At 43.3% G+C, this 19,370-nt stretch overlaps 1 protein-coding gene across 1 annotated transcript in view; it reads right to left on the reverse strand.

The window, feature by feature from the left end:
* Positions 1–7,513, reverse strand: part of LOC147691960 (uncharacterized) — a 48,474-nt gene extending 40,961 nt beyond the window's left edge. Inside the window, exon 1 of the mRNA XM_086939488.1 lies at positions 7,441–7,513. Within this exon, the coding sequence (XP_086795614.1) occupies positions 7,441–7,513 (73 nt within the window). The remainder of the gene's footprint in view (positions 1–7,440) is intronic.
* Positions 7,514–19,370: the final 11,857 nt, after the last annotated feature.

Raw genomic sequence — 19,370 nt, forward strand, 5'->3', positions numbered from 1 at the left:
TTGCTTCAGTGGCAGAGTATTTTAAAAACCAGACAAGACAATTTGTGTATCGTCTGCATATGATGTCAAAGCCAGTTTGAAAGATCTAATAAGCGTTGCCAGTTTAGATACATAAATATTAAAAAGAGTGGGACTCGAGGACAAAACCTGTGGGACCCGCAAGGAAGGAGAATCGTAGCTGCCCAAGGCTACAGATTGTATTCTTCCAGACAGAAAGGAAGAGACCATTGTGAGAGCTTTGTCGGAGATACCAACAGAATTTAGAGACTTAAGTAGCAAATCGTGATCGACCGTGTCAAACACCGCCTAAAGGTCGAGCAAAATCAGAGCAGCAGCGCCACTTGTACCAGAACTGTTCTGATTTCATCTGTGGCTTTAATTAGGGCAGATTCTGAACTATGTTCAGCCCTAAAGCCAAACTTGGTATATTCTAGCAGTTGTTGAGCAGATAGTGAGTTAGCTGTTCATTCATAACTTTTTCTACCAGTTTAGCAGGAAGACATGAAATAGGTCTGTATTTGGTTGGTTCAGTGGGATCGAGGTTAGGTTTTTTCATTAATGGTAAAATAGATGCTCTTTTCCGAATAGAGGGAAACACACCCTGAACGGATATTGAATTAAAGATAGTGGTAAGAGTCAGAGCCAAAGTCTCAGGGGCTTGCTTAAATAAACTGGGGGGGAAGAGAGTCGTGGGGAGAACCTGATTTGGTATGCTGAATAAAAGTAGTGATCTTATCATTAGTGATTGGTTTAAAATCTGAGAAAGTCGAGACATTAGAAGAGCCAACATTGGCTAGGATGTCTCCATCTGAGTGTGTCTTAGTCTCATAAATGACATATATTTGCTCCACTTTCCTCAAAAAGTGTTGCGCTGAGGAGTTGCAAAAATCTTGTGAATGCTCAGTAGTGTTTTTTCTGGAGGTACAGACAGTTTGGAGACTACTTGAAAGAGTTCCCTGGTGGAGTTCTTAGCCTCCTCAATTTGTTTAGCAAAATAGAAGCGTTTCTCTGTCAATATCAGGTTTTTATATTCAGCCAGTAGGGATTTGTAGTTGGAGAGTTCGCTGGCGTTATACTTGCTTCTCCAGCGCCTCTCCTGTCATCTACACTCTTGTTTCTTAGCTCTAAGGGTCTCCGAAAACCATGGGGTAATGGGTGATTTTCTCTGCTTGAGTTTTTTTTTAAAAGGGGTTAGCTTGTTGGCAACGGATGAGAGCCAGGTATTAAATTGGAGTGATGCTGATTCCACATCTTCTGGGAGTTTATTTTGGGCCTTAGACAGTTGTCATTAAGCATATTGCCTTTAACCTTTTTCCAATTATGATAGGTCCTAGTGAGTTGCTCTAGATTAGTGACCTTGTCCATGGAAGGGTTGTTCAGAAAAAAGATGATCCGTCAATGTTAGAGGTAACATCTCCTTGATCACAGTAAGTTCGCTATTAGTAAAAATGCCATCAAGGGTGTGGCCAGCCTCAAGTGTAGGGCCTGAAACTATTTGATTTAGACCAGAGATAGTCATGAGATCGATTAAGGAGAGAGAGTTTGAATCTGAGCTGTCTTTGAGATGAAAATTAAATTCACCCAAGAAATGGATTGAATTCTCAATAGCACAGGTTTCAAGCAGGGATTTACTTGAGTTAAGGAATCCAGTTTTTCTCCCTGGCGGGTGATAGATTAAAACCCCTTTAAATGCAAGACAATTAGCTTTTTTTACAGTTAAAGAGAAAAGCTTCACAGTCTAGGCGGGGAATGGGCTTGAAGGATGCTTTGAAGGTGGCGCGATAAATTAACGCAATTCCACTACCTTTTTTCTCAGTTCTATCATGCCTAAATACCGTGAAAACTTGAGGAACAACCAAGCAGAAATCCGCTCCTGCCACCTTATCACCCAGGTTTCGGTAATAAAGAGAATGTCTAATTGATGAGCCCCAATTAGCTCGGAAATGTTTAGCCTATGTTTAGGCACAGACCGGGAGATAATGAGAGGCGTGTTGCACTATAAGATTTTTAACCTTGGTGTCAAATTGGAGGAGAAGAATGTATGGGGTGCTAGGTCCAGCTGTAATGGGAAGCCACATTTAGAACAGGCCTCTGCTGCCTTTAAGGCAAGATTGCTAAAGTCTAAGCAAACACAATCTTTGGGGCTATTAGCAAGAGAAGTATTTAACTTGCGCAGGTCCTTACCAGAGTATAGCTGGCGTTCCGTTGGGTAGATAGTAACATGGGCAGCATCCCTGGCGCTCAGCTTGGATGGGCGCAGACGGGCTCGCCGCAGGCACGCCAGCGGCGCACCCGCTGCGTGTCCATTTTGCCATGGATTAATTATGTTCCCCCCGGAAGTAATGAGTAAGCTGGACCGCCAACCACCACCAACTAAGATGGCGGCAGCCTCAGCAAATCAGCGTAGTACTCTCTCCGCTCAATCGGGAGCCCCCGCGGTGGACCAGAGAGTGGGAAGAACTTTGTACAGGTAGCCAAAATTAAAAGACTGTAAATGCACAAATAGAATAAAATCCCTTTAAAAATTAGCCTTAAAAGTTCTGTGTTAAACGATCGTAGAAAGCTCACGAACGACCATTCGTGAGCTTTCTACGATTGAATCACAGTCGTGTTGACTAACCCTGAGAACTTTATCACCTTCGAGTACCAGTACGGTGACAATCTAATGCCGCGTTACCATTGACCAACGCCCACATTGATCCCCTGATGAAGGGCAACATCAATGCCCGAAATGCATTGGGATTATGGATTTATGTTTGATATATATAACCGCGAGTCACCTGAACTATAAAAGTTGTGAAGATATTTAACACGTGGAAAACTTTTGATCATTGAAACCAAGTGATCAATAAAAAGATTCATTTGAATAAGAGACTCCGTAATTTGAAACTGGAGACAATATTTGATAAAAACATTTATTTGTTCTAATACGCTGTGCACCAGGGGACAACCCCTAACCAGGGGCTGCAACTTCTTCTGATCACATGTAATATTGCAACATGAAAGGGGCAGTTGGGTCCCATGCCCTCTGGCTGGAGGCTCTTAGGCTATTGTGATGGATGGAATGTCGCAGGATCTCCCTGATGGTAAATATGGGACCTTTCCACATCAGGGCAGACTGACTCAGCAGACCTCTTATCAATCACGAGTGCTGTTTACATCTGGAAGGGGCATAGCTATTTTTGACAGGTGGGGCGTGCCCTTGGTTAATCCAGCCGTTACCTCCAAAAATACTCAGAAAAAGCCTGACCTTCTGTGCTCTAGAGTTTCCTCCTCGTTGATCGCTAGAAGATCTGCTCAACCTTTGAGTGGATTCTGGTCTTCTATAAGCATGCCTCTGCTTCTGATTCCATAGATCCTTAAGGTAGTCTGGCTGGACAAAACGCAACTGGTTCTGGTGGCCTTGTATTGGGCCAGGCTAGTCTGATTCTCCGAACTGCTGACTTTCAGCATGTTCCCTCTTCTTTGGCTTCTTTAACCTTGAGTGACTTCCCTCTTTCATTCATTCACTCATAATCTTTATTTCTGTACATTTAGTACCATAAAAGAAAACATCATAAAACACATATATATACGTTAAGACATGGTCATTATAGTTAAGTAGTACCAAAACGGGGTAGGAAAGAGAATCAACCAAAAACTCCGGAACAATTACGGCTGCAGTTATCATTACATTTAAAAACATTTTAAATACATATACGTTAAAAAGGCATATACACAATTTAAAATAAATTCATTAAAACAATAAGCATTGAGCAGCTCATAAATTCCCAAGTATAAAATGTATGATTAAAATTTCAGACCCAATTAAATTCTTATAAAATTTACAGCTAACAGGAATCTACTGATGCCATAAATAATGACCTGGTTGGTGTCTGTCTTTAAGATCCTTCCTGCATCTTTGTAATATCTTACACCCATATTTAAGCAAAGAGATCTGATCCATCTTTTTCTGGGTGGCGAACAAGCCGATGAAAAGAATAATACATGAAAATCATCTTCCCTGGCTTTATGGGAACATAAAGTGCACAAATCGTTACTATTGTTTTCCCACTTTGCTAGACTTACATTTATCCTTAGGATACCATATCTATATTTCATATAGAGTGTCTTAGCAAGCGGTGGATATACCTCATCAAGAACATTTTCATAATACGTTACATCCTTGAACATGAGGAAATTAGTCATTAATGATCCATACACTCTTCCATTCATCACATTCTGCTCCAGATATGCCCAGAACGAAGATTTCAGTATCTTCTTCGAAATTGGAGATAAACTATGTGGATCATCCTAGAAATCTGCTAAGCCAATCTTGATCAACCAAAATCTGACATGTTTAAGCCATAAAACATTGCTACAACAACCTAAATCCATTATTTCTTTCAGACCATCTCTATAAATTAACAGCTCAGGGGTCGATCAAAGTCTAACCCAGAGCATTAGAAGTCTCAAGAACCCCTCTCTTAATCGGTATTGATCTAGTGAACCCCCCCCTCGGACCCCACCTAACCTCGGCGTAGTTATTTACATGTAACTTTATAATCTGCTCTAAAAGGTTGGCTAGTAGGCCTTGATGTCTGAGAGTCTCCCAAAGCAATTTTCAGGGAATTAGATCAAACGCAGCACGAAGGTCTACAAAGGCTACATACAAATGAATCTTTCTTAAAGTGACATACTTCCAACATAGGCAGCAAAACCTGAGGACCTGATCAATAGTGCTTATTTTGGCTCTAAACCCTGCTTGAAACTTTGTGAGCACTGCTTCTTCATCCATCCAAATATTTATAGGATTTAAAATATGTCTTGCATAAATCTTCTGTAAGATATCAATTAAACTAATAGGACGATAATTTGCCAGATCGCTCCTGTCGCCTTTTTAAAAATTGTAATGATTTCCGCCACCCGCCATGTTTCCGGAATTTCTTCACCTACAGCTACAGCATTGCATAAGCAATTTATATATGGGCCCCAAATACCAATATCATGTTTAAATAAATCTCCGGGAATTTTATCTAATCCAGGGGCCTTCCCATTTTTTACTTGATTGATAGCTAATTCAGTTTCCTTTAAATGAAAGTCTAATTTATCCTCACTTGGAATCATTAATAACTCGGCCTCTGGAGAGACCCTATCCTCCTCGGGCACATCATATAACCTAGAAAAGTGATTGATCTAGGTAGTCTCATCAAGAAAGACTTCCCTCGATCCTTTTTCTTTTCATTCCCTTTGGCCACTATTTTACAGAAGGACACTTGATCCCTATTTTTGGCAGCGATTAACATATTGGACCAGATCTCTTCGTCCCAAGATACTTTTGCCTTTTCTTGTACCTTCTTATAATTAAATCTCGCTTCTCTAACTGCCGACATATTATAATTTTTTAAAGCATGAACTAGATTAGCCTTTGCGGTACGGCAGTCCTTATTATACCAGGATTTCCCTACTAACTGGGGATTACTATCTCTACCAGATCTCTTTGCTTTTCAGTTACCAGCGGGATAAGTTCTTCGAAAAAAACCCTTATGTAGATCTAGCAGAGTTTTTTCCCCATCTCGGGCAACTTGGTATAAACCAAAGGTTTTAGCAAAAGTACTGTAAATGTTTGCCAACAATTCATCATGCACCAGAACATACGCCCATTTAACTGAATGGCGATTGTTACTGACTATAATATCATCTGGATTAGTTAGAATTGTACTACCACTATTAGATGCACTATGCACCATACTGCTGTAGAAAGAAAGCTCTAACGGGCGATGATCACTTTCTATTCTTGGTCTGATTTCCACGTCTACTGCATACGCCCAAATATCCACAGATAAAATAATGTAATAAATTTTACTCCGGCACTTGCTTCTAAAAAAGGTTGGGACCTTTGGACTATCAGATGGTAAACGTCCATTACATGCTCTCAAACCATGGCCAGATGTAACCTTCATAATTTGAAGAGCAAGGGTGGTACATGATACCTTACCAGTACTATTTATATTGGGTATCTTATTGGCGCTGTCGTCATTTTTAAAAATAGTATCAAGCCATATAATAGCTTCATAATTACAATTGAAATCACCACCTAATACTATACTTGTTCCCATATCTAGTGCGTTCAAAAGTGAATCTAATTTTTCTATTATAGGCGACTCCATGTGTGGAGCGCACGGTATGTTATAGATGTTATATAAATGTAAAACCTTTTTATCTTTAGTAACAATTTTGATTCCAAGGATATCTAAGGAGTCAATGCTTAGTTGTTTAATACTGATGTTAATAGTCACCTTTACCCAAATTACAAGACCACCAGAGGCCCTTCCTCTCTCAGATGGAATGGCAGCTATTTGAAAAGTTGTGTACCCAGCCCTATGTACAGTCTTTATGGCCCAGGTCTCCTTGAGGATACAAATATCACTTGTTTCGATATAATTATTCCATTCAGGGTCGCTAAAATTCCTACCAAGGCCCGCTATGTTCCAAGATATCATTTTTAATTCTGCATTTTTTTTGGGACCTGTAACTCTCAGGGGCACATCTCTCATCATTATTTCTGTGTCATTTGCTCCTCTAGCTAGCATGATCTCACTTGTTGCTCTTACTAATGGAATTTGGGAAACAGTTTCACATTAACTTTGTTCGACTCCAACTATCAATTCTCCACAATGAAAATGTTTCCTCTCTGGATTATACTTTACTAATCCCTCCTGCAGTTTTATCACATTTTCATTTGTTACTGGCAGTCAGCCAACAGCCTCCAAACAGGATAGTTCTTGGAATCTGTTAAGGCTTTCAGGGAAAACATTTCTAGGGGTATGAATTAGTCCTGCTACAGCAGGTTTGTAGAAGTAACCCAACAGCAGAGCATATATGTTAGTACTTTGCGATGGCCTCTCCTCATGCGCTTTCAAAAGCCTATAAACAGTACGAGGATACCTGAAATTTACAACAATACAGTCACCTTGTATTACTTTTGATGAATCACCCACCCATCTCACCCTACGTACCATTAATATTTTATTTCACTTGCGGGGATCAAACTTTTATACTTGGAAAGCCAATTAACAACTTTATTCCTAAGGTTTTCCCAAGATTCCTTCTGGTCCCTATTTAGGACTGGAACACCCGCTAATACTAATACATAGGGACATGCAGCTGGAGGTAATTTCAAGTTGTCTAGATTGGGAGTCAGGTCAATCGCCTTCGGGCTATACGTAATTACAGCTGCACTATTGTTGGCCACATGGTCGATTATATTATTGGATCGAACTGGAATATGAATCGGGCCCACTAACCCCTGATCCCTCTAAATTTCTCCCTATCATAGTGTGGTTTACTGATGGGAGTCTGAATGATTTGGGGGTTGGACTTCTTTTACTTTCTCAAATTCCTTATGTGCAGACTTCATATCTGATAATAAACGAGCTCCCTCCTCTATTGTTCTATTACCATCTTCAATAACTGCACATAATTTGGCAATGGTAAGATCAAACTGACTGATTTTGCTATCTAGAGCCTTCATTTTCATATTCAAACATTCCTCTATGTGGGTCTGTATAGTATCTAAGGCATTTTTAAAAGTGTCCACAACTGTGCGGTCATCTCCTTCCTCTACTCGTTCTGTTTGCCTCGATTTGAGCAAGGATCAGCGTCTGTTTGTACTCCAATTGTCCTGCATAAGATCTCCTCATTTTCTTGCACTTTGGCATCCCCTTTGTTATTTCTTATTGTGGACCCGGGCTTCCCTTTCTTTTCACCCGTATTTTTCTCCTTTCGTAATTTCTTTAGTCTGTCCTCCGGTGCTCCTACTGTTTTTTGGACCCGTGATCTTGTAAATATCCCAGCAATCCCCAATTCATCAGATCTTTGTAAGCCCTCTTTAAGTTGTGGTACTTCTACCACAAAATCATTTGTAATGGCTGGGGCGGTTTGAACACAACTATCCTCATTCTGATGCGAGACAGTGGCCGGTGATGAAGTAGCAGACTGCCTATACATGGAAAGACTGGAAGGATCCAATGATAACCTTCTATGGGCCAATTCAATTTCATGGCTTAATACAGATTCATCTCTAGTTAGGAAATCATCAAGTGTCCCAGCAGCGCCCTTCTTTTTACTCATACTGGAAAGTTAAGGGGGCTCAGGATTACAAATGGCAGCCACTCCAATCACCTTGGTAACTTCAACACTTGCTGCGAGTATTATAACAAAACGTCATTCAAACAGTACCTTGCTTTCGTGAGGGCCAAAAGGGGAGGCCCAGCCTCCTCCTACCCCGTAAGGCAGCAGACGGCCCCGCCCTTGTCCCGGTGTGACCCGCTCGCCTTTTGAGCGCCTCCTGGCGCTTACCCCCATGCGCTGGTGTCATACGCGCCGCAAGTGCTGCCGGGCAGTGTAGTTCGAGCCCCGGCAGCATGGGCACTGGGGGTGTGGGCGGCGGCTGTAGTAGGGCCCCGGGCAGTCCTGGCGTCGACTGGCCCAAAGGAATAACGGTATGAGAAAGGCAGGGTAGTATATATTTAATGAGCCTCAACTCCACTCCTACTCACGGCTCTCCTCCTGCAGTGCACTTCTGTAAGCTTCCCTGCAGATTTCAGACTCAGACTAGGTTCAACGTCTCTCGCGAGTCCCGTGGGTCTGCTGCGACTCCCGTGGGTCTGCCGCGTCTCTCGTGGGTCTGCCGCGACTCTTGCTGGTCTCACGGGTCTCCCCCAACTCTCCCGGATCTTCAGCGGCTCTCCTGAGCCTGCTGCGAACCCTCGCTGGTCCTGTAGGTCTCCCGCAGCTCTCCTGGGTCTCCCGCAGCTCTCCTGGGTCTCCCGCGACTCTCCTGGGTCTGCCGCGTCTCTCCTGGGCCTGCCACGGCTCTCCCTGCTCTTGCGAGCCTTCAGCGGCTCCCGCGACTCTCGCGGGTCTCGCGGCTCGCCCCCGACTCTCCTGCGTCTCTCGCGGCTCTTCCGGACCTTCCAACTTCCTGCCAACTTCCAGTCTGTAGTCACGTATCCTGACCTGGTGGTTGTCCGGGGGCAAAAGCTCAGACTGTCTTCCCTCTTCTTTGGCTTCTTTCTAGGAAAAATAAGTTGCCTCAGCACTAGGTCGGAGTACTGCATACAAACCTTCACAATATACGCATTTATGTGTCCACAGCACCCTTTTACAACGCCTCAATAACATTGGAATCCAAGGAAAAGCACTTGAATGGATCACCTCATTCCTCACAGGAAGAACTCAGAAAGTCCGCCTCCCACCATTCAAGTCCGAAGCCACCGAAGTCATCTGTGGAGTACCTCAAGGTTCCTCACTCAGCCCCACCCTCTTCAACGTATACATGAGCCCCCTCGCGACCATCGCACGCCAACACAACCTCAACATCATCTCTTACGCGGATGACACTCAACTTATCCTCTCTCTCACCAATGACCCCAGCACCGCCAAAACTAACCTACACGAAGGAATGAAAGAAGTTGCCGAATGGATGAAACAAAGCCGTCTGAAACTGAACTCAGACAAAACAGAAGTCCTCATCTTAGGTACTTCCCCCTCTGCATGGGACGACTCATGGTGGCCGGAAGCCCTCGGAAAGGCACCCATCCCGACAGACCACGCACGAAACTTGGGCATCATCCTGGACTCCTCACTCTCAATGAATAAACAAGTCAGCGCCGTATCCTCTTCCTGCTTCAACATTCTTCGCATGCTTAGAAAAACATTTCGCTGGATCCCCACCGAAACAAGGAAAACGGTCACCCATGCTCTGGTCACGAGCCGACTGGACTACGGAAACACACTCTACGCAGGCACTACCGCTAAACTCCAGAAGAAACTCCAACGAATCCAAAACGCCTCAGCCAGGATCATATTAGACATCCCACGCAACGAACACATCTCCGTCACCTTAAAGACCTCCACTGGCTACCCGTCAATAAGAGGATCACTTTCCGACTGCTAACCCACGCACACAAATCACTCTACGACATCGGACCAGAATGCCTCAACTCACGACTGTCCTTCTACACCCCGTCCCGCCAACTACGTTCTTCCAGCCAAGCCCTCGCCACTGTACCTCGCATCAACAAGACCACCATGGGAGGCAGATCCTTCTCATACCTGGCCGCTAAAACTTGGAACTCACTCCCCGCTTACCTTCGCCTTACCCAGAACCACCTAGCATTCAGAAAGCAACTTAAAACGTGGATATTTGACAAATAATCCTCCTCTCCTCTCTAAGCGCCTTGGGACCCTCTGGGTATGTAGTGCGCTATATAAATTCTCTGACTTGACTTGACTTGACTACTCAGGCCGTTTATCCATTTACGTTGCCAGACATTCGTTGTTTGATGTTCTTTTGTTTTTGCTATCTTTGTCCTGGCACGGCTTTACTGTGCAAAGTTAACGTTATGTAACAGCCTTTTCAGGCTTTCATTGCCTGATCAGCACTCTTTATTCAAATGACCCTTTGAGGAGCTTATTTTATTCTAAATGGTTTTCACATGTGTTTCCCGCCCATTTATTATGCTGCAATTTAGCCCTCACTTTCCTAATGTGTGCTTTTTTTCAAACCCCTCCATAGTTGTACCTTGCGCCTCCTAAACTTGAAGACCATCTTTCTCATTGCAGTTACTTCTGCTTGTCATATGAGTGAGCTACAGGTATTGTCAGTCCAAACTCCTTACATTACCTTCTATCCTAATAACTGGTACTTGGGACTTGTGCCTCCTCTCTTCCGAAAGTGTTGTCACCCTTCCAAGTTGGACAGTCTTTCAACACGCTCTTCTCTTCACCACATCCCTTGAAGTAACAAGAGAGACTACAGAGGTTAGAACCATGGCAGGGCTTTAACTTCTACTTACATAGAACTGAGGAGTACCAGGAGGATGATCAGTCCTTTGTTGGATGCGACAAGAGGAAAGTAAATTCCTATATGAAACTTGCCAGCATGAATTGTCCTTTGCATCACATCGTTATGCTTTTGCAAAAGGACCCCCGATGGTCCCATGGGTCATTCAGTCGATCAAAAGTCATAAGGACATCTTGGCGTCTTCGTGTTTTGGATATCTACCCAGCAGCCACATGGACGTATGGTTATACTTTTACCTGACAATACTGTATTGACTCGCAGGTCTGCAAGGAGGGTCATTTTGCCCTGTTGGTCCTGCAGGGCTTCCTGGTGTAAAGTTCTCTCAGCAGATCGTCTCTTCTTGCACGGGGCATTGCTTTGGTATTGATTCACTTAGTGAGGAATCATCATTTAGAAGTATCCGTCAGAAGAATTAGTTACCTTCAGTAACACTCTTCTTGGTGTATAGGTTAACCACATATTCCTCACAGCCTTATTTATTTATTTATTTATTTATTTATAATGTTTTATATAGCGCGAACATGATCCAGAGGGATATCATAGCGCTTTACAATTGGAGGGAGAGGAGAGGTAACAGTTGCGGTACATGTGTCAAATAGGAATACCAGACAGAACACAAATCAAATAGGACTCACAGAACAAGAGCGGTTACAATATAAGGGGCCAACCGAGAGTAAGATAATCACTGGTACATAGCGAAATAGGAGGGGAGCAATTGATTCGGAGAGAAAGGAAAAATAGACAACAAAAAAAACACCAAGATTAGTATCCAGCGCAGGCAAAAAAGGTGTAAGTCCAGTGCATTAGAGCAGACGATCCAACATCCTATTAAGGTAAGAACTTGTTCAGAAGAAATATTTTCAACTTCCAATTGGAAAGCAACCTTGGAGGAGATTCTACGTATTTCCAGTGGGAGAGAGTTCCAGATCTTCAGTGCAGAGCCGGCGAAAGCACGGTGACACGTTTCTTTTTGCAGAAGATCTAAGGTTTCAGGAGGAGAGAGTTAGCACTCCTAGAAGGTCTACCCCTTGCCGATAGTTCCTGCTTTTGTGCTAGATAACTGGGATTTGAAATGGAGGGCTTTGTGAGATAGGCAGGCAATCTTTAGCTGAATTCTTGCTTCATAGGGCAGTCAATTTAGAGATTTTAAGACTGGGGAGATGTGCGCATTTCTTTAGGTACCCGTGACCAATCTGGCTGCCTCATTCAATGAGGCCCTTAGTGGGGCCAAGGTATTTTTGGGGAGACCACCGAGCGTGGCACTGCCATAGTCTAGTCTCTGAAAAAACAAGCCCTTAGACCACTTGCTTGAAGTCCGCTTGTGGGAGGAAAGGTTTGAGATTCCTGAGTATCCTCATCAGATGGTTAGCTCCCTTGCACACGTTGCTAATTTGAGTCTTCATGTTCAACTGCTTGTCCATGGTGATTCCGAGTGATTTAGCTGAGTCAGTAATGAGGAGGGAACAGTTGAAGGCAGTGAGGTGGTTCATCTAGAGGTCTAACTTAGGAGTGTGATTCGGAGGAGAAATGAGAAGGAATTCAGTTTTGGAGGTGTTGAGTAGAAGGTGGTTCTTAGTTAACCAGTTTTGAGTAGTCAATCGGGTAGAGTTGAGTGAAATGATGTTTTCCGGGGAGGAGATTTTCAGATAAAGTTGGGTGTCATCTGCATACATATGGAAGAGAATGTCCACGAATTTGGTACATTTGCTAATGGTTCCAAGAACAAGTTGAAGAGAATGGGAGATAGGGCGAACCCTTGGGGGACCCCAATGGATACTGGTGATGGCTGGGAGAGAGAGTGGTTCGCTTTTACTCTTTGTGATCTGTGGGGGAGGAAGGACGAGAACTGTTGCAACACTGGAACAGACAGGCCCATCCTGCGCTCCAGAATGAATAGGAGGTTGTGATTAACAGTGTCAAACGCAGACGAAAGGTCAAGGAGGATAAGGAGGCACGATTCATTGTAGTCAAGCATGTTTTAAATGTCATCCATAACGTGAGTGAGAGCCGATTCGGTACTGTGCCCACTGCGAAAGTCAGATGGATGTAGGTGCAGGAGATAGAAATTTTCAATGTGAACACAGAGTTGCGATTGGATTTATTTTTTTAGGAGTTTGGCAAGTGGCAAACCTTCTCTCGTCCATTCTCTTTAGAGTGGGCTTCACATACTGTCAGTGTTTCTCATTCTTTCAGTCACCCTCCATGTTTGAGTAGCAACGGAAAAGACCGGTGAATAAACTGACGTCATCAATCCGGGGTGGCGCCTATATGCAGCTACACACTGTCATGTCCAGAGATGGTGCAGAGTAGTGGCAGAGACCCATGGTGCTAGCGGCAGGAACTAGTACTAGAGTGTATCTATCTAGCATGTATCCTGGAGGGATTCACAAGGTAAATAATCTGCTGTTTAATAGAGTATCCACTAGAAAGAGCACTACCAAAGGCAACAAACATATTCTTCGGGGTGGCTTGTATTTTGTTGTTTGAAAGAAAGAGTTGAACTATATTAGGTGTTAGTAGCTATTAGAGATTAGATTATTATTTGTGGTGGGTGACTACCTACCTCAAGGTATAACCACAACACTTGTAAGGGTGAACCCTCAAAGTCACTAAATTGACTTGAGCTCAGTCCCCTGGTAGCTATGACACAGAGCAGAAAGGTTAATTTAGGGCCATATGTAAACTACTTATGCTGTCCCAAAACAGCAATAAATTAAAAATGCAATACAATAAAAATCCCAGACTGAATTAGATAGAGTAAAATTTAACAAACAAAATACCGACAATCCAATAAAGGCACTGACAATATGAATTACATTTTTTTAAAGTAGAAATAGAGACAATAACCTCAAAGCGCCAATGATAGCCAATCGTCGCAGTAGACTGGGACTTAGGCACAATTTGAGGCTGACTGCTATAAAGCACAGGATGGACAGAGCAAACATGTTCATCTTGCTTACAGAGTTTACTTTCTGGCTATGTCCTTTAAGTCCTAATCCACCACTGGAGCACACTTCTAAAGCCCACTGGGGAGGTCCTTTGAGACTCCGGATCTCATGCAGAGGCCAACAGCAGGGTCTAGACCAGGTCCAGTTCTATTGGTTACCTGAGTACTTCCAAGAAAAGGCCTCTTGTAGCTTGTTGTATCCCTGTATCTTGAAGAGGCCTTTTAACCCGGTGAACCCACTTCTTTGTCCTTGGTACAAGAAGAAGCAGGTCCAGCTCCTCAGTGCTTCTCTTAGGTCACAGGCAACAGGCCCACTCCTCTTCTGATTTCTAGCAGGTCCAGGAAGTGAGTCAAAGTGGGTGCCTGAAGGTACCGGGCACTAGCGAGTGGGTGGAAATAACTCCTGGGCTTACCCTAACCAATGGGGTAAAAGGCGCCAATCCTACCCACTTTGGGTATTTTCAAGATTGAAACAGTCTTCAGGAACATCTCAATTGGGCTCTGAGGGCTGGGGGTGTCCGTGGGGAGCGTGCTATGATAATCCCAGTGTTCTCCCACATCTAACACTAATAACCAGTTTGAGACAACCACTGTACCCAAAATAAACCCAGGGACCGACATATAATAGAACAAAATCAGCTTCCTTCAGCAACGAGGCAGTGAATTTATAAGAACTGTTTTGGCATCCGGTTTTTTCCCCTTTGAAGTAGGCCCCAATGGTTATATGTAAACCCAGAGAAAGAAGTCTGGTAGGATAATAGAAGAGTCCTTCAGCAACCAGAGAGTGGGTCCTCAAGAATTGTCTTGGCATTCAGTCTGCCACAAGAGTTATATGTGAGCACAGCAGACTTGTCAAGCAAGATTTGATAGTGTGATGTCAAAAAGGATGACCACAGCCCCACCCTACATATTAGTTTGGGAGAGCCATCTCTGCCCGTTCAGGTCTGCTTAGTGTGAGGTCTTGGGAGGCATTTTACACCTATTTACATCTACTGAAGGCTAATTTCCGTCTGGGAGCTGGCAGAGGCTTATGGTAATTAGACACGTGACAGTTCAGGCAGGTAAAGGGTAACTTTCTAAAAGTAACTTTTTCTTACTATACTAAAGTCGAGCCTTAACTATTGATATAGTTGTTTTTTTTCCTTCTAGCTAGTCTCTGTCCTGAGATACATTATTAGTATTTAACTCTAGCCTCTGGTTTTGTACATAGGACAGCTTGGCTTGCTACAATAAAAATAGCTTTTGGGTACTAGTCACTATGAGGACAAGTTATTGTTACATTTCTAGATGTTCTACTTTCAAATACCACATTCTCTGCATTTTGGGCTACAAGGTGTACTTACTAATATTTAAAAGAAAGGTTTTTACATGTTAAAATGGTTAGTTTTTACAAGTTGAAATGCAGGTTTTACACTGCTACACTTAGGCTACAACGGTAGACTGGAGGCTATGTTTGGATTGCTACATTAGTGGATGGCTCAACAGGTGCAACAGTCCACTAATGGGATTTAACTCTCAGGCCCTGTATACACTTTGGAATATATAGTAGGGACTTCTAGGCAATCTAAATATGCCAGTTAAGAGTATGCCAATTCAACCATGTTAAATGGGGGAGGAAAAGCATTTTACTACTGGATAGCAGGGTTAAAGGGCACAGCCTTCTAAAGCCAATAAATATATGGAATTCATTAAAAAGCGAAAAATCTAGGGTGACTCCACAAAATAGGCGATTTCCTATGCACATATTTAAGTACTTCTTTTATCCTATGATGGGTACTAAAGCATAGACCAATTTTGGAATTAACAGTCTTTCTAGAGGACTAGGATTGCAATAATAACAGCTACTCGAAACATTTAAGCAAAATACATTCCTTAAAACTTTTTATTATATGGACTTTAAGGTGAGGAGTCATTTCAGACCACTGTCCCGGACTTAACCAGCACTGCCACACAACCTGAAGCCTGGGTCGCTTACCAACGACATCAGTGGTTTATATTCCTATTTCAGTGATCAGGATTAAATGATAACCTCAGAGGGAGCAGGCGAAAGCACAATGCAGATAAGGCTTCCTGTTCTTCTCAGGTCACTAGAGATAACATGTAATGTGCTGTTTATTTGCCCATGAGCTGAATGTCAATCTTCTTTAATGAAGTCAGATCAGTGACAGACTTTTGTGGATACTTTTTGATGGAAGCAGAGGAAGTAAAAGAGCAACTACGATTGGAGGCATAGTTGAAAGCATGTTAGATATATCTCTTGATAAACTATACCATGCTATGTATACTTTACTGTTCGGAAAGCACTAAAATGACCAAATAGTGTACCGATGAATTCTGTGTTATCACTTCTGCCTACTGGTAATAAAGGAAAAAAAAGCACATAAAGAGATGCAAGACTAACAACCTACTGAGTCTTAGACAACCTTTGCAGGACTTTTCGATTTGATTTCTTACTAACCTGTTTATTTCTGTGACATCATTATGTGCTTGAATGAAGGCTTATTGCTATGCAAGAAGACCAAGATATAAGAAGATTAAACCAGCACCAATGCCTAAAGCGGATCAACCCAAATGTGAGAAGGAAATTCCTACAGCTGAAGCCTCAGAACATGGACAACTGTGTGTTGTGATAATGATTTAGGCTTTAAAGTGTAAGCTAGGAGTGCTATGTAGGGGGGTTGTGGGCAGAGGAGCAATAATAGAATGTAAGTGAATGCTCGGTTCCTTCTCTGCTTGGCAAACAAACAGTCTTAGATGTGCTCTGTCTGAACTACTAAATATAACAGCCTTCTCCGTGCCTCACATTCTTTCATGGCAACAAGTGTGGGACACTGCTGGAAAGACCATCATTTAGGGAAGTTTTAACTAAGGGATTTGTGAGCAAAATTCTATTCTATGTTAACAATTGAGGGGGCGATCTGACGGCCCTTTGCACTTTAGCTAAAGTACTGTAATACTGTATTTGCTGTATATAATACTGTATTTATTTCAGTTTTAAATACCCGCGCAACGTTCTTTGTTGCTGCTTACTTCATGGTTGCAGCTATGAGACGCCATTTTGAGGGGGCAGCGCTCTAGCGGTCAAAACCAGGAAGCAGTTCCAACTGCTCAAGCCGATGAGCTCTGCCCATAAAAACACGGCTGAAGTTCGCGCCCACCTTTAGCGCGCCAAAGGCAAGCCCATCTGTGCCCGTCAGTGCAAAGTCGAGCCCATTTCACTTCAGGTAATCCGCTCTCCATGGACTTTTTAAAAACACTTAAGAATAAGGTATCTCATTGTGGCCACATATGGGACTCCACCCATATTGAAGGCCCATTATCCTGCGTTTCATGCAAAGGCAAGTGTGGTCTTCTTTTGCTGCTATCCACACCTCCATACCTATCTAAAACTACCTCTTTGGCATGCTCATTAATGGTCGGTCCCTCAGTAAACATGAACAAAAGCTCACAATTTGATCAGGGACCTCAAACATAATTTTCTTTATCACAGATTCATAGCTCAAACCTTGGTGCAACTCGGACATTGCTTCTGCCCTTCCCCAGGGTACACTATCCTTAGGCGCGACAGAGCAGAAGGCTGCGGAGTTGGCCTAGTCATTATCTTCTTTGATGTTTTTCAATGCAGCACATTCGACATAGACTCACTTAAAGGAGCAGAAAGGTTAAGTTTCTGCTTCAAGATCAGCCCCTCCCAATCCTTTGCTGCCTGCCTACTCTGCCACCTACCAGGCCTGGGGCCTACCTTCCTGGCCACCCTGACCTCCTATCCTACTCCAATAACCAACTTCACCACTTTTGGTGATTTCAAGTATCATCTTGAGATCACCAATAGCCCTAAAGTGTCAAATCTCAGAGATACCCTAAATATAATCATCCTCACCCAACTAGTGTCCGCACCCACTAACATAGCAGGACATACCCTGGACGGGGTCTGTTCTGATCACCCCCAACCAGCACTGGAAGAGCCCATTACCCAGTCCCGGTCCGATCATAGTTTAGTCCCCTTCAGACTTACAATCAACACTCACAATCCCCCCACCTTCAGTACGGTTACTGGCTCCCGTCCCCTACGTAAAAGGGGCAAGATGATGAACAACCCTGGCTGTCTACTACTGCCCTGGCCTCCACAGGAAGACTATCTGACAACATCAACAAATTTCACAAAAGGATGATTAACACAGCCAATAAACTAGTTTTCCCAGTTCGATCCAGTAAACGCAGGTTATATCCCTCTGCACCCTGGTTCTCCCCATTGTAGCAGAACAGGGGCTGTTCTGCAAACAATTAGAATGCAAATGGTGTCAGGCCTACAAGTAGCGCGCTATACAAGTGTTATGATTGATTGATTGATTGAAACCCAATGACTTGTACCATTTCAAGACTGCACAGAAATCGTACCACACTCTGATCAAGGCAAGCAATAAAGCCTACTTTACCACCCAAATTGAATAGACTCACTATGACCCCAAAAACAATATTCAAAATGTCAATATCTTTCCTAAAACCCAAAGCCATCTCCAGGGACATTCCCCCCTTTCAAGCCCTCTGTGACCAGATCTCACAGAGGAGAATATTCGGACCATATAACAGGGTTTTCCAACCACCATCACCATAACTGATTATTCCCCAGAACAACATAAGCGCAAGTCTATATGCCTTTCAGGATATTTCACTCTCACAATGGTGCCAGGTCATTCTCTCCTGTAAATAGGGCTCTCCCAAAGATCCTTGCCCACCAGCCTTCTTCCCCATGGCCATCAGTACTTTCAATCCTTTAATTAAGAAAACTCTCAACACATCTTTATCTACAGCCGAAGTCCCTCCAGCTTGGAATCTGGCAGTTGTGAAACCCCTGCAAAGAAATCCCATTGTAGACCCCACCATACTGTTGAATCTCTGCATCTCTCCATTCCTTGCACTGACCAAAATGCTGGAAAGAATTGTAAACGGTCCACTCATTTAGTTTCTTGAAAACTCAAACTCACTACACCCTGTCAATCCAGTTTTCAGACCCAAACACTCAACAGAGTCAGCCCTTCTAGACAATTAAAATCATCATCCTGGATGCAGGCAACAATTCAGTGCTGATACTACTTGATCTCTCAGCTGCACTTGATACCATCTCTCACTCTATACTCCTTCAACATTAGTGTGTCTTGTTCATCTCCCCTGAGGCGGAAGCCGGGGGTTAGGCTCTCTGTAAATTTTAAAATGACCTTTTTTGTGAATTGAGTTGTGCTTTAATAAAATTTCTGTTACTTTTAAAAAAGGAACCTTATTCTGCCCCTTGCAGTACTTGAACCCTGCTCCCCGCTCAGAACGATCAAGGTTCTGACGCGGTCTGAGACAGGGCTGGCCGACATCTTTGGTGGGAAACCAGGTTAGCGCACCAGTTGTTGGGCTGCCTCCCGTTCTTGTACTTAAAGCGCGCTGTGACGCGCCGGCACACATTAGTGTGTCTTGTTCATCTCCCCTGAGGCGGAGGCCGGGGGTTAGGCTCTCTGTAAATTTTAAAATGACCTTTTTTTGTGAATTGAGTTGTGCTTTAATAATATTTCTGTTACTTTTTAAAAA

Source organism: Lissotriton vulgaris, chromosome 9, assembly GCF_964263255.1.
Source record: "Lissotriton vulgaris chromosome 9, aLisVul1.2, whole genome shotgun sequence".
In the NCBI taxonomy this organism is placed as follows: domain Eukaryota; kingdom Metazoa; phylum Chordata; class Amphibia; order Caudata; family Salamandridae; genus Lissotriton; species Lissotriton vulgaris.